The sequence below is a fragment of the Trifolium pratense genome, linkage group LG2, assembly GCF_020283565.1.
Source record: "Trifolium pratense cultivar HEN17-A07 linkage group LG2, ARS_RC_1.1, whole genome shotgun sequence".
Taxonomy (NCBI): domain Eukaryota; kingdom Viridiplantae; phylum Streptophyta; class Magnoliopsida; order Fabales; family Fabaceae; genus Trifolium; species Trifolium pratense.
In genome coordinates, this window is record NC_060060.1 from 44,945,995 (window position 1) to 44,962,440 (window position 16,446).

At 33.4% G+C, this 16,446-nt stretch overlaps 2 protein-coding genes and 1 long non-coding RNA gene across 3 annotated transcripts; 1 reads left to right on the plus strand and 2 right to left on the minus strand.

The window, feature by feature from the left end:
- Positions 1 to 5,712: 5,712 nt before the first annotated feature.
- On the minus strand, positions 5,713 to 6,372 carry LOC123909011 (dehydration-responsive element-binding protein 1A-like). The gene has a single exon (XM_045959778.1). The coding sequence runs from the start codon at positions 6,370 to 6,372 to the stop codon at positions 5,713 to 5,715; it is 660 nt and encodes a 219-aa protein (XP_045815734.1).
- Positions 6,373 to 9,374: 3,002 nt separating this feature from the next.
- Positions 9,375 to 10,375, minus strand: LOC123911027 (dehydration-responsive element-binding protein 1E-like). The gene has a single exon (XM_045962343.1). It carries the CDS (start codon positions 10,261 to 10,263, stop codon positions 9,574 to 9,576), a length of 690 nt encoding a protein of 229 aa, XP_045818299.1. The 5' UTR covers positions 10,264 to 10,375; the 3' UTR covers positions 9,375 to 9,573.
- A 4,190-nt stretch (positions 10,376 to 14,565) lies between these two features.
- LOC123911028 lies at positions 14,566 to 16,213 on the plus strand. Its single transcript, XR_006810368.1, has 3 exons — positions 14,566 to 14,702; positions 14,990 to 15,061; positions 15,890 to 16,213. It is a non-coding gene; the product is annotated as an uncharacterized LOC123911028 (long non-coding RNA).
- Positions 16,214 to 16,446: the final 233 nt, after the last annotated feature.

Below are 16,446 nucleotides of genomic sequence, written 5' to 3' on the forward strand. Positions count from 1 at the left end.
CAAAACTCATTAAATTGCTCTGAAACAAACTCCAGGCCATTGTCAGTTCTCAACACTTTCAGTTTAGTTCCTGTTTGATTTTCTATTAAGGTATGCCATTCCTTAAATTTTTCAAAGGTGTCACTTTTGTTCTTTATTATGTGAACCCATACCCTTCTAGAATAATCATCAATCATAGTAAGAAAATATGAACCTCCCCCATGAGTGGAAACAGACGCTGGACCCCAAAGGTCCGAGTGAACATACTCAAATGGTCTACTAGAATTATGCACTCCCACCCCAAACTTCACCTTGTGTTGTTTGCCTAATGTGCAGTTATCACAAAATTCTAGTTTGTTCAATTTTTCTTGTCCTAGCAAACCTTGTTTAGCTAGTTCAACTAAACCCCTCTCACTGACATGCCCTAACCTCAAATGCCATAGTTTGGTTACATCTGCAGCCTCTACACTAGTTACTAATGCATTAGAAATAACAGTGGAACCTTCTAAAATATAAAGACCATTAATTTTAGACCCTTTAGCAATTACTAATGCACCATTTGAAATTCTCATTACCCCACGTTCAATTCTAGTACAATACCCTAGACTATCAAACATGCTTATGGAAATCAAATTTCTCTTAAGTTCGGGAATATACCTCACATTCTTCAAAAGGAAATCACGGTCATCAAACATTTTGAGACGGATAGTACCCATACCTTGAACCTTGCACGCCTTATTGTTACCGAGACGAACAACTCCACCTTCTTTAAATTCCAAGGTTTCAAAGTACTCCTTTCTTGGACAAATGTGATATGAGCACCCTGAGTCCATGACCCAGCTTTTCTCAGGTTCCCAACTTGTAACTGTTAGTGCTCCTGCACTCTCATAACCTTCCTCCTCACTAGCGGCAATTTGAACTGACGAACTACCACCACCCCTTCTCTCGGGACAGTCCTTCTTGAAATGACCTGGTTCATGACAATGGTAACATTTGAACTTGCCACCGCCATCACCCTTTGCCCTAGACTTGGACCTGTGTTTCTTCCCTTTTCCTCTCCCTTTGTTTTCACTTCTCCCCCTTGCAATATTCAAGCCTTCTCCACTATCATCAATTTTCATATCTCTGAGTTTAGTCAACTCCTTGGTTCTCAAGGCCGATTGGACTTCATCCAAGGTGATAGTGCCTTCTTTGCCATATAGCAATGCATCCTTGAGATTGTCAAGAGACTTGGGAAAAGCACACAACAGGTGAAACGCTTTGTCCTCATCTTCCAGGTTCACATCAATGTTCGCCAAATCGTCAATAATTTTATTGAACTCCGATAGTTGTTCCATTACCGACTTATTCTCCACCATACGAAAGAAAAACAACCGTTCTTTCAAACACTGCTTATGTGCCAAAGACTTCGTCATGTACAACGCATCAAGCTTGGTCCACATAGCCACAGCTGTTTTTTCTTTCGCTACTTCTCTCAACACCTTATCCCCAAGGCACAAAATAATCGCACTCAGTGCTTTATTATTCATCTCGGTCTTTTCTGCTGGTGTCAAAGTAGCAGGCATGTGTGCCTCTCCTAGAAGCGCCTCATCACACTTCTGTTGAGTTAATATTGCCCTCATCTTCACCTTCCACAACCCAAAGTCGTTACTCCCGGTGAACTTCTCGATGTCCCACTTAGAACCCATGATACTTAATTCGTTTGATCCTTTGCCCCACGGTGGGCGCCAATTGTTGTGAATTCGATAAAGACACACCAATAATAATCTTGATGTGTGGAGCAAATACGATTAAGCAATCAAAATAAGCGAACGGCAATAATAATCACAAGTAATGATAAACGGCGAGAAAAGAAAAGGACACAATAAATTGTTTACCCAGTTCAGTCAATGTGACCTACTCTGGGGGAGAGAGCAGCTCTCCGTTCCACTATCAAACTTTGTTCCTTGATTACAATGAGATTCTCAAAAGAGTTGCAAGAAAATAGAGTTATCCTATTTCTACCCTTTTCCCAAATCTCCTCCCGTGACCAAGAGATTTCAATGAAAGTGTTTCCCAAGGTGATAGAATGATTACCCAACCCTAGAGTGTTCCCAAGATGTTACTCTTCTAACCCTAGTTTGTATGTTGGCCTCAGAAACCCTAAAACTTGTTTTTGAAAAAACAGAAAACGTGACCCTTTAAATACTCTGCAGCGATTTCCGCCTGAAACACAGCTTTTTCCGCCTGGGGCGGAAACTTCCGCCTGAGACACCATGATTTCCGCCTGGGGCGGCAAAACAGTAAGCATCCCTTTTCCTGCTTCAAAATTCCGCCCGGAACACAGGTTTTTCCGCCCGGGGCGGAAAACAGCAGACTAGAGTTGTTTTCTTCACGTTTTCAAGGCAATTTGCAACACCAACTGTAATTATTTGCCACATTTTTTGGCATTAGTTAATCTAAACCGTTGATCATCAATCAGACGGTTAAAATTATATATCATCAAATTTAATTTCAGGTAAATAACTGCGTCACGCAATTAGCGCACCAAATTCATTTCCCTTCTTTTTCTACCTTCTTACTTCTTAGCACCTCAACGAAGAAAATTAATAATAGCTAGTAGGATCCACCTTTTTTTTTGTCTTTCCACTTTATTTGATTAGATTGATCAACAAAAAAATAACGAGCATAAATCTAATATGTACTTTTATAAATTAAAATGGTCTAAAGTGAGCTCTTACTTTTTTTTGAGTTAAAAATAATTTTTACTATAATAAAAATTAAATAATAAATGTAATATTTGCATAAAATTTATTTAAAAATAATGAATTCATCTTTGGATTGGGTTCATATTAGATATCCTCCATTTAATTTTCTATTTTGTTGGAAAATTACAAGAAAAAATCTCCAAACAAATAGAAAAACATGCAGAAAAGAAGCTAAAAAAAGAAAAAAATATAATTTACTAATTGATTGTGGTTAGGCACTTTATATCTACTCCACAATCTCTAAACAAAATATTTTATTATTCGATCTACGATTTTTATTAGGACAGAAATGACAAACATTTCAAACTTTCGCAAAATTGCAATTTTTACAAAAGACAAAAATACAAATCGTGCACCGCACTCAAAGACCACCTGTTGAATAAAGTGGTCAAATAGATTTTGAGATTCCACGACGTAAAGTCAATCCAAGATCGAATTAATGACTAAAGAGAAACAAAAGTACTGCATAGGAGAAATAAATGTTGAGCCGATTCGAAGCCTTCATATTCTGACACGCAAAAGTAAACTTCTGGTGAAATAATGCCTCGAGTTAAGTTTGCTTTCGTCGACAACCTGTAACACAAGAGTTTCCACACGAATATGGAAACTTCTAGTCATTTGGGTGTAATGAGGCTTGGATAGTTGAATGTAGCTTAAGAAGATTTTTTTTTAACAGCGAAAGGTATATATATATATATATATATAATGAAAGGATAAAGTACAAGTGGTACTATACACACAAATCGAGATTAAGTATAAGGGGTACTTGACCCGAAACGAAGAAGAAAAAAAACAGAGAGGAAAATAAACACAAAAAACCACTCAACAAAGAAGGTGCAAACAAGTTCAAACTTTACTCCTATTGATTGTTGAAGACGACGAATATTAATTTAGTTTTAAACTACCATTGTTGGTGGTTGATCCCGTTGTTTTGTTTGGGTACTGACTAATTTTGTTATTCATGGTGTTTCTCTGGTTGATTCTTATGTAAACTCTCGTAGTCTATCTAGGTTATAGGAACATCCGAGCGATTGCCTTCGCGGATCCAGATGCACTCACAAGGCGCACAATAAGATTAAGACCAATATATAGAGACTTCATAAGAGATCATTTGAGCTGCAGATCGTAATACCCCTAGAAAGGCTCGATTTCTTATATATATATATATATATATATATATATATATATATATATATATATATATAATCAAGCGTTTTTTTAAAAAATGATAATCAGAAATGAATGAACCATGTTTAATTTAACATATTTTTCTTTTTCAAAATAATTACCAAAGATAATTTTAACATAAAATAAGTTAACATTACTTTATATAATTTTTTTAATGCAAAATACTATATGTTATTTAAATTTTAAGTTGTTAATAGAGATAGGTCTTTTAAGTTTTTCAAATAATAAATAGGTCTTTTTATGTTTTACGTTTGTAACATATATGTTCTTTAAACTCTCTTGGGTTCGTCTTGTGGTATTGGCTTGGGACCTGAGAGTGTGCTCCTCCTTAAGATTTCAAGTTCGAATGTCTCTAGTGTCAATTTGGGTGGGTTAATTTAGCTTCTTAAAAAAAACATATATGTTCTTTAAGTTTTTTAAATAACATTTAGGTGCTTCAAGTTATCCTCTCTTACTTAAAAAATAGGACTTAAATGTTACAAACTTACAAACTTTTTTTTTTGGTACATACAAACTTACAAACTTAAAGGACTTATCTGTTATAACGTAAAACTTAAATGACATATTTGTTATTTAAAAAATTTAAATGATCTATATATTTCAAATGTAAAACTTAATTAAAGGATGTATAAATGCATTTTGGCTTTTTTTAACTATGTTATTGATGCAAAAAATTAATCGATTTTAAGCCACTAGGTTTGGTCTAGTAGTGAGGGGTTTGGGTAGTACGTTATAAGTCCTGAGTTCGATCCCCAGCTCATTATAAATAAATAAAAAATAATCGATTTTATAATTGATTAATTCCGGAAAGAAAATTTGACCGACCACTTTTAATGGAGTTTCTTTTTATAATTATATTTTTTATATCCACATTAATATTCGAACACAAAAAATTGTTGCTAAAAATATTGAATTTAAGTGATTAACGAGTTCCCGTTATGACGAATCATTTGAAATAACTACTCTTTTCCGAGGTCAAGTCTATGGTGCACAAATGAGATAAATCTTTCACCGTATTCAAATAATATGTGATGTTTCTAGCCGATAAAATCTTGTATCACTTGTGATTATTAGTTAGACAAAGCCATTCTTCAGATGTTTGTCTGTCCTTCTTACCACAAACAAACAAAAATTCCATTATTAGTTATTTGTCGTTCCTACTTCATTCCCATCAGTTTCACTTAAAGCAAACACGCTATTATTTGTGGCTCCTGCTTCTTTCACATCAATTTCCGTTAAATCAAACGCGTTATTTCTGAGAAAATTTATTCTTCCTTCCACTCGTTTTCTTTCCCAGCGCACGTAAGTTCTCAACCACCAAAATTTTTCAATTGTTTTTGTTTTATTCTTCTACTTTTTGTCCACGTCTACACAACACTTTTCACTTGAACACTTTCAGCTTTTACTATTCACACTTTCTTCTTCATTGTTCTGAATTGCCTTTTCAATTTCAACTTATATCTTAAAATTGAAAGTTGACTCCAACACAATCTTACAAAGTCGGCATGTAAAGTGGAGACATTTAAATCGTGTGTCGCCTGATTAGAAACTTGATAGTAGATAGCTCAACGGATCATGGAGAGACTCATAAAATTGATTTGTAAGGTGATGCTTGTCTTCACTTATCAACATATATTCAGGTCATCTCACAATCAATCTGGACTCTTAACACTATAAATGAAGACTCCATACTACTAATAAAAAGTTGTAGTACAAACAATTTCCATTCTACAATCCAAAAGTAATTCAAACCAAGCAGAACAAATTAAGAAATTCCATTATTCTTCCTAAAAAAATATTAAAAATTCCATAGTGATACCTCTTCATCTTGAAAGTCTTGTGTATTATCTTGATAATGATACTCAAAGCTATGTGTAGGAGACAGAAGCGCCATATTCCTCCACATCTCTTGCATGTTCATTTCTCCCACATCTTCCTCTTCCGGACAAAGCATACTCTGTTCCTCTGTGGCAGCGGCAGCAACTACCGCCATGTTATTGTTATTGTCATTGTCATTAGTCATTAAAGTCTTCTCTGGTCTGAATAGCTCGGCGGCTTCAGTAGCAGCCTTTTGTATATCTTTTACCTCATTGGTGACAGGTTTAGGGAGCCGCCACACTGAGTCTGCAAAATTGAGACAGGCGTAGCGGCCCCTTAATGCCATTGAGGCAACATCATGTGCCCGGGCTGCCATCTCGACCGTTGGAAAAGTGCCTAACCAAATCTTAGTCTTCTTGTTAGGCTCCCTCATTTCACAAACCCATTTATCATTGTTCCTCTTCCTCACACCCCTATAGATTGGGTGGCGAGTCTCCTTGAACTTCTTCCTCCCTGCACGCTTCTTCGGGGTAGTCGCAGCTAACTGCATCTCCTCATTAGGAACTGTCATCCAATGAGAGCCCTCGGAATTCGACAATGACATGTCTGAGGAAGAGGAAGAGTTGTTAGTTGGAAACATATCAATGTGGTAGAGAGAGTGAGAAATAGTTTTGAGAGAGTGAAAGGTGGAATTGAAGATAAAAGTTGGTTATGGAAGTTAAGAGGTTGGGATTTTGGTTTGTTAAGATTTAAAGAGTCAAAGAGTAAGATGTGTTATATATATAGTGAAGCATGGTTGAAGAAAGTGGTAACTTAACAGTGAGAGTGTGTGTTTTTGTAGTGTAGTGACTAGTGAGCCTGAGCCAGCTCGTTTGTCTAGTTGGAGACAAGAGTGAAAAAGTATGCGTTTTTCTAGAGGGACACCACACCACCAAAAAATAGTATCTTCTAAAAGATACTAAATAATATATGATAATGGGAATATAAGATTTACCTCTTTGTAATTAATTTTTAAGATAATTAATCACAATAAGTTGGTAAAATCAATCCATTTAGTTCCATAAGTCCTAGCTGGTAAAAAATGTGAACGTAATTTCAACATTAAATACAAAGGGTAACTTATACTAATATTCACACACATTTCAGATAAATTTATTACCTTGAATAAAGATTTATATATTAAAAGGAAGGAGGGCGTAGTTATTTTTGTGTGACAAGCACAACCAAAACAATATGCGCGCATAAGCAAATCGCAGCTTTGCAAAAGTAAGGCTTAAACTTAAGTAAATGTGTATAACTTAATAATATCGATATTACCAATCAAATTAATTCTATAGACTAGCTAACAAAAAAATAGTTAACATTATTTTAAACTTTTTTTGATAATATCAAATTAGTTCTATAGACTAGCTAACAAAAAAATAGTTAACATTATTTTAAACTTTTTTTTATAACGATATTATTGAATCAAAACAGAGATACAATTTTCCCGCTTAATCATATTATTTTTATCAACAATTCTCAAATTCAGAGTTTATTTAACATATTTGAAACTAAGTTCATGCGACAAAAAAATGGAGAATTATTCTATTTTTCATATATTCGTCGTTCCTACTTTTTTGAAAGAGTCTTGCTAACAAATATTTTCTTAAATTTTGTGTAATTAATTTGTGATCAAGTTTAAAAAATGAATTAGATACATAAATTATAATAAAACATTTCATTTTATGAATCACTGATATGTGCCTTTAGGACAAATAAAGGGGGTAAAAGTTAAAAAATGACATTCAGAAAATATTAGAAGCAATATTCCATTTTTCAATTATTTGTCACTCCTACTTCTTTCACGGCAGTTGCCTCTAAAACAAACGTGTTATTATGGAGAAAATATCTTATTCCTTCCACTCGTTTTCTTTCTTAGCGTGTAAGTTCTGAGCCCACCATAAAACAAACACGGCATTTATGAGAAAATATCCTATTCCTTCCACTCATTTTCATTAAACAAACACGTCTAAGCCCCACCAAATTTTCACATGAACCTTTTTCACTTTCCAGCTACTTTCCAAGTTTTCTTCTTACATATGTTCTAAAACCTTCCATTATCATACATTTTCCGACGGAACCAACCACCGTGGCGGAACTCTCCTTCCGCCGTAATCTTCTTCTCCTTCTCCTCTATTGCTTTATTATTTTGTTCATTTCATTCTTCAAAATTATCACCTTGCTTATAATTTTGTGTTACTTCAAAATCATCAAAGACTGGTTTTTATTTGATAATCCGAAAAAAATACCCTTGCCTTGTGTTGTGATATGATGAATGTTTTTCTTTCCTTGTATATAATTTTTATTTTAGAGTTATCATTTTTTTTCTCACATTTGTTCTATCATGTTCTCATTTTAATTTTTAGATCTTAGCATATTTGTTTTAACAGCATTCATGTTCAACTATTTGTTCATTTCTTTTATTATATTAAATTAATTTGGGTTAGCAAATATGTGATAAAATCTTTCAATTTTTTTTGAGGAAGTTGTTATTGTGGACTTTTGTTGCAAGCAGCTTTTAAATGTTTTCATGGCTAAAGCTTTAGACAACACACTCATGTGTTCTATACCTTCCTTTCATCAGCCCAAAGGTGTGGTGCGGATTGTTATGATGGCTAGGTGTGAAAGAGTGTTCTTTCTAATACAACACTCACTCCTGCGCGACAATTCAACGTGTTATTAGTTCGATTTTTGAAATATAGATCAAGGAGACGATCAAGGAGACACTCTCATGTGTAAAGAGTGCCCTGTCTAATACAATGTTCTCTCTTATCGAATAATTCAGCGGAGTACCATCTTTTGTTTTTCTTTTGAATAAGCAAATATATTATAGAATCAACAATTATAAGACATACAAATGACGTGAATGGGTACAAAACTGCAAATAAATGCAGCAGAACAACAACTCCAACTGACACAATTAAAATCAAGTACACAATAATGCCATACACAAACCAACTCCATCCCCTGCCCAAAACATTGCTGAGTTGAAGTAGAAACAAAAACTCTCCCACGAAAAAACACCCTTTCTTGATCAGATCCTTCCGGGCAAAGAGACAGCGCCGGCAACCAAACACACTCCATACAGATATGAGTAAACTGCAACCACACCACACCAAGACAACCGGCTCAATGAAGGCTGCCAGAAACCACTGGTCTAGGTAAAAGGTCTACGTTTGCAATCTGATTGTATGGCGACCGGGAAAGCCTCGAAAAGAAATCATTATGGAGGAAAGGATTTTGACTGAGAGATAACATTCTTGAACCACAACAAAACAGCAACCGAGTTGCTGCCAACAAACGGCTGCAGCGATTAATATTTTATCGGTTAATGAAGTACTATATATAAATGATTAATGACATAAGTTGATATCTGTGTTGCAAAAGTATCCCACTATATATAATTATCTTCTTGAGGAAAATAAAACCTCTAAGGTATTTATACAACACACCATGTGTCCCGTATTTGTGTCACATTTAAATGTCAAAACATTTATCGATACATAGAAATTTTGACATGGCAAAATTATATTCTTCTTTCATCTATACATCACAAATGAGAGATGCACTTTATGCTTGATATGTGACTACATTAAAAAAAAGTGTCTACATTAAGAGAAAAGAATACAAAAAGAATTTCCTTTTCAATTTCAATTTCAACCTATAAATTAATATGAATAATCCGTACTACTAATAAAAAGGGTTGTAGTACAAAGACAATTTCCATTCTACAATCCACAATTAAATAAATGTGAACAAAACAGATCAAATTAAAAAATTCTATTACTCCTAATGAAAATTAAAAATTCCATAGTGATATCTCAGCATCTTGAAAGTCTTCATTAACATATTCATAGTCATAATACTCCAAGCTATGTGTAGGGGACATTAGTGCCATATTTCTCCACAACTCTGCTTCTTCATAGAATGAGTTCTCCAAGCTATGCACAGAAGACATTAGTGCCATATTACTCATCAATTCTGGCATGTCGTCCCTACAAAGCATAGGTTGTTCTTCTGGGGCGGCGACAACTACAGTCATGTCGTTGTCATTAGTCAATAAAGTCTTCTTTGGCCTAAATGCCTCGGCGGCTAGTGTTGCTGCCTTTTGTATATCTTTTGCTTGAGCGGTGGCAGGTTTAGGGAGCCGCCACACTGAGTCAGCAAAGTTGAGACAGGCGTAGCAGCCCCTTAATGCCATTGCAGCAACATCATGGGCTCGAGCTGCCATCTCGACCGTTGGAAAAGTCCCTAGCCAAATCTTAGTCTTTTTGTTAGGCTCCCTCATTTCACACACCCATTTATCGTTGTTCCTCCTCCTCACACCCCTATACACCGGGTGGCGAGTCTCCTTGAACTTCTTCCTTCCCGCACGCTTCTTAGGAGTAGTCGCGGCCAACCGCATCTCCTCGTTAGAAACTGGCATCCAATGAGAGCCATCTGAATTCGACAATGACATGTCGGACGAAGAGTTGTTAGTTGCAAACATGTTTATGTGATGGTGAGAGTGGGAAATTAAAAGGTCTTTTTGATACTTGATGGTGAAAGTTGGAAATGAAGATAAGAGTTTATTATGAAGCAAAAGAGATTGTTGTTTTTTTGGTGTTAAGATTTAAGAGAGTGAAGATTATGGTGTTATATAGGGAAGCGAGGTAGAAGGAAAGAGGTAACAGTGAGACTGTCAGTGACGTTGGATATTTTATAAGTGTAGTGTGCCAGCTGTTTGCCTAGTTGGAGACTTTGTGATTAAGTGTACGTGTTTCTATTGGGATATATACAACACCATTAAACTACTCATGGGAACATGCTATTTGTTTTTCATCTCTAAACTCTATAATTTTTATAAAATGGTTAAAGCTATACGGTGAACCAATTTAATAAGTTAGACCGTGGATCAATGATTAAAATCAAAAATTTTAATGATTGTTGATAATATTTTTTAAAAATAAAAATTACGACTCTTTTCATTTTTACAGTTAAAAAAATAATATTATTAACGTCAATTCAGTACGAGTCTTATTTTTATTATATGTTATTTTAATTAAATTGGTGTCAATTAAGTCATTATTTTAATTATTTAAATTAAAATAACCATTTTTTATCCCTAAATTAAAATAACCATTAAATTATATTTTTAAATATCAACATATAATATCGATAATATTTTAAATATTTTTTAGATACTGATCCACCATGGACCATTAATTTATTATTAGCTCAATTGAGAACGTTGATATTATTAAATTAAACTTCAGAGTTATATGTGTAAATTTTATGTGGTCTTTGTCACTTCCTTTTACCAACCATAAAAAAAAAAAAGTAGTGTTGGTATTATTTAAAGGCAAAATTATACCAATTCCTTATGTTTGACCATTTTTCTGCATCGATCTTTAAAAGAAAATAAAATTTTCTGTAAATTTAATCTAGTTGGTAGAAATATCACATTTTACATGTAGGAGTTTAAGTTTGAACGGAAGACACTCCACTTATTCATCTTAAAAGTGGAATTTCAGTCGTTAGACTACTTAACAACAAAAATCTATCTATATCTATCTATCTATATCTATCTATCTGATAACATGCGTCATTACATGAAAATAAGACCATTTTCAAGTGTTTTTAGAAGAATTGTAACCTATTTCATGGAGGAATAATGCACTAGTTTGAAGATATTTGCAAAGGAAGTAAGTAGCTGAAGAATGCAGAAAAATCAGCCAATATCTTGTTTTCACGCGTCAGGCGAAAATTTTGTGCCTGGGGCGAAAATTTTCCTGCGAAAATCTGCCTGTCTATTGTTTTGCCGCCCCAGGTGGAAGTTTCAGTTCCTGGGGCGAAAATTTTACTCAAAAAGTCTTCCTGCTGCTGTTTTGCCGCCTGGGGCGGAATTATTGGTGCCCGGGGCGAAATTCCTGCAACCTGGGGCGAAAATGTTCGTGCCTAGGGCGAAAATCTCATTTATTGACCCCAGTTATAAAAGGAAGTTGCAGATCTGAGATTAGGGATCGAAAAAATAGCATTGGAAACATCAATTTGAAGAACTTTTGAAGATCTAGGAGCTTGGAGGCAAGAACTGAAGTGTGGAAACACATCAAGATCATCTTGTAATCATACTTTCTTTCATTTCTTTGATTGTAATGTCTTTTTATACTATGTGTAACTAAACTACCATGATTGGTCCTTAGGGGATTTTGATTATTATATCTCTAGAACTATGTGATTATAATATGTTATGATTAATGAATTACGAAGTTAGTTTATTCAATTATTCCTTGTGCTTAATGTTTTGCATGACTTGATCAATTGTGTAATGATTTCAATTGTTTGTTTTACTATGACGATAGGAATGAATGATCTATCTAGGATTGATTGATCAATTAACTTTCACTTAAGACATTTCGGATTGTTAATTGAGATTAAAAGATTCAAGGTTGTAAACCTCAATTGATCATAGATTACCTAAGACATTAGGAATCGATGATCAAAGGAGATGATTATGTTGCCAAGACATTGGGCATAATCATTTTTGATTTAATCTAATCGTGAAACTAAATTGAGTAATTTGTAATCATAGATGAAATTACAAAGAAAAGTAGTAATTAAATGAACCAAAAGGATCAATCGTTTTTCTTCTATTGATTTTAATCTTAAGTTATTTCCAATTCTTATGATTGAAATTTGAACCAAACAAATTACCCCCCCCCCCCCCCTTTACATTTAAATTTATGTGTTAAGTATGAATTCAATTCGTGTTTGAATTACAACAATCCCTGAGGATCGATAATTTTACTACTTGACAGCTATAATTGTATACTTGCAAAATACTCATCACTATCTATATCTATACATGTCACGGGTCTTCGGCAAAAAATAAATAAATTTTATACATGTCACGGGTCTTGAAAGCTCCACTATAAAATTCAGTGTGAAACTTTGATTAATTTGTTTTATTATGGCGCTCCCCAATTAGCCTCCAATCAAATATTCAGAGCATCCTAACACTAATATGTTTTAACAAATGAGTGGAATGTGATAGTTAAAATTAGGAATTGATAGTGTAAAAAAAAATTAGGAATTGCACTTTTGTCAAAAAAAATTAAAATAGGAATCAAACTCTCACACTTACAAGAATTTGTAAAATCATGCTATATTAATTCTCTCTTGATAAACCCATACCAATTACTCAAATATTATTGATAAAAATTTATAATTCATGATATTGAAAAATATTATAAAGCACGGGGAGATGACCATTTTCACCGTTCATAGTCATTTTATAATCACAATTACAAATTATTACTGATAAAAAAATTATAATTCAACGGGAGATGATAATTTTTATCGTTAACAAAAAACATTTAAATTACTATTACAAGTTTTTTTTTAAGGGTTTGTCTAACATGTGCAACATTGCACATGTTAAGTTAACTAAAAGTAGTAACTTTTTATTAAAAAACAATAATTATTTATTAAAATATTATACATTTAATATAAAATGCACAAGTTTCAATACAAATTTACTAATTTTAAATTTATTAACATGTGCAAATTTGCAAATTTGCACATGATAGAAAAATCTTTTTTTTAATAATACTATTACAAGTCATTACTACTAAAAATTTATAATTTATCGAGGAGATGACAATTTTGATCGCTGATAAAACTTTGAAGATCACTATTACAAGTTATTGCTGATTAAAAATTATCATTCACGGGAAAATGACAATTTTGATAGCTGATAAAAGTTTTAAAATCACTATTACAAATTATTACTGATAAAAAGTTATAGTTCACCGGGAGATGACAATTTTTAGCACTTATAAAAGTTTTAAAATAACTATTATAAATTAAAAGTAACTTATGTTTTAATAATAGGTTCTGCCTTTTTAAGGTAATCGTTAAAACTACGGGTTTAATAGAGATGTTTGAAGTATATATGGGGTGGGAAGATTAAATATCATATCTCTAATCCTCTTGATTGTGACGCATAATAATTCCAATTTATGTAATTATCTTAATGAAGTTTTCTTTTTAATCCGTTGATATTTGTCTTTTATAACCATATTAATTGCGCAAAAAAAATGGTAAAAAATAAATTTTATATATGTCACGGGTCTTTAAAGGCTTAACTATAAAAATCCAACATCATAGAAAATTTGACCAACTTAGTTTATATTATTTGAGATGCACACTTAATTTCGTTGTGCTTATGTCTAACCCGATTGATTGACAACATCCATGATTGACATATATATTTTGATGCTTAATCCATTTGATTAACAACTAGCATACATGATTGAAATATATTTGGCGTTCCTCCAAATCCGTAGGTGGTTGTTTTAATTTACCATGGTCAACAACATTCATGATTGATAACATCCATGATTGATATATAAATGGTGTTCCGCCGAACCCGTGCAACGCACGGGCAGCCGACTAGTCGTGAATAAAAGAATATTCTATTTTTAAGTAATATGTCACTCCTACTTCTTTCTTGGCAGTTTATATAAAACCAAACGCGTTATTTACGAGAAAATATCCTATTCCTTCCACTCGTTTTCTTTCTTAGCGTGTAAGTTCTGAGCCCACTTTACAGTTATTTATCACTCTGCTTCTTTCGCCGCAATTTCGCTAGAAACAAACACGGAATAACTAGAATATTCTATTCCTTCCACTCGTTTTCTTTAAACAAACACGGAATTTACGAGAAAATATCCTATTCCTTCCACTCGTTTTCTTTAAACAAACACGTGCTAAACTCCACCAACTTTTCACATGAACACTTTCACTTTCCACTTGCTTTTCACATTTTCTTCTTTCATGTTCTGAAATCTTCCATTTTCTTACATTTAACTCCGAACCAGAATTTTTTCATGACGGAACCACCGTGCCGGAACTCTTCTTCCGCCGTCATCTTCTTCTCCTTCTGATGTGAGTCTCCTATTAATTTTCTTTGTTCAATTCATGCTTCAAAACTATAAATTTTCAACAAAAATTTTATAGTGTAATTGTTAAATCTGAAAATTTGTTGTGTTGTTTGAAATTATCACCTTACTCAGTTTGTGTTACAAAATCAAGAGACCATTTGAAAATTCTCCACTTCCGTTTTCTATTTTTAATCTATGAAGCACAAATACCGGATACGACACAGACACTTACATGTCGATGCCAATAATATTTTAAGAAAATGACATAATTTGATGTAATTATATGTGCAGGTGTCAATGTGCAGGTGTGCGCGTGTTCGACACACGTAATCCAAGGAGTGTCCGTGTTTCATGGTTTGAGATGTATTTAATTTTTCCAAGCTATTCATTTTGATTTTGATATGGTCTCAATTCTGATTTTGGGATAGATTGAGTAAACTTTAATCTATATAAATTTAAGATAATTACACATAAAGACAAGTGGGCAACAAGCTCCGCTAATGTTGTGATTAATTTTTGGTTAAATCTGAAACTTAGCTCAATTTTGTTAAATATTGGTTAAATAATGTGATTAATTTCTGGTTTGGGTATATATGTTTGCTGTTGTTGGATTGTTATGTCATTTTTTGGACTGCTGATCATCCTCCCGTGCTGTTAGTCGGGAGCTTCACTACCTTAGGGAAGCTTTTTCGCGGTAGTTAGTCCTTCGCGGTTGTAAAGTGTGTTCTTGCAAACGCCGTTTTAGGTTAACACTTGATCAAAAATGCTCTGAAGTCAAGTCTTAGAGGTATAATGAATATGTAAAAAGTGGTGATCTGACCTAATGGCACTAGGGTCCTATATATAGGCCTTCATCTAACGGATATGGCTATCATTTTGCCTAATGGGTGAGGAGCGGTTATGATATGCTACTGTTTATTTGCAATTTAATTTATGCTATTATGATATGCTACTGTTTATTTGCAATTGTACATTTGTAAATAAACAGTAGCATATCAAAATAAGATGCAGTTTTTGTGGTCATTCTATTAATCTCAATCTCGATAAGAAAGAGCTTTCTCCTGTGATCACAAGGACCATATATCATTGTAAACGTCGGTAATGTGATTGTGAAGTGTATTTATTAATATGCTCTATGCTCTAAGTATAGCCCTTAAATCCGAGTTGTCTAATCCTACGTTTTTTCTGCAGTGTGATGGCATTAAACAATAGCCCAACTAAGCTTCAATTTCTAGCTTCTGTATTTTCACGGTGGGAGTGCCTTGGAACACGAGAAATAATTGGTACATGCTAAACCAAACATACATTAAGTAGTTAAGAACTTTTGTGTTATATGCATCTGTTTTCGGACTTTGATCCAAAAGTGTTGGAATTAGATTTCTAAAATTGGTATCAATTATATTCTCATGTTGGATCCAAGAAATTGTGAACTAATGGTTATTCCTTTATATATTCTAAATTTGTTTGTGAATTGAGTGTTAGATAATACACATTAGCAAGTCCTTTTGATAGAAATGATGACTAGGTTGCTTAACCTTGGTGATTTGATACTATTTGTGTAGTCTTTTGTTGATTTACATTTGTTTATTTGTATCCATGTTTTCTTTTCTTTATGCTATCTTTTCTTTATAATAATAATGAATGGAAATATAACCATGTTTGGTCTTACAACTCTGTCAGGTTCAACCTTCTACAATACATGAATTTATTTTGCTTCCTTTCAATTAAGAACAAATGAACTACTGATC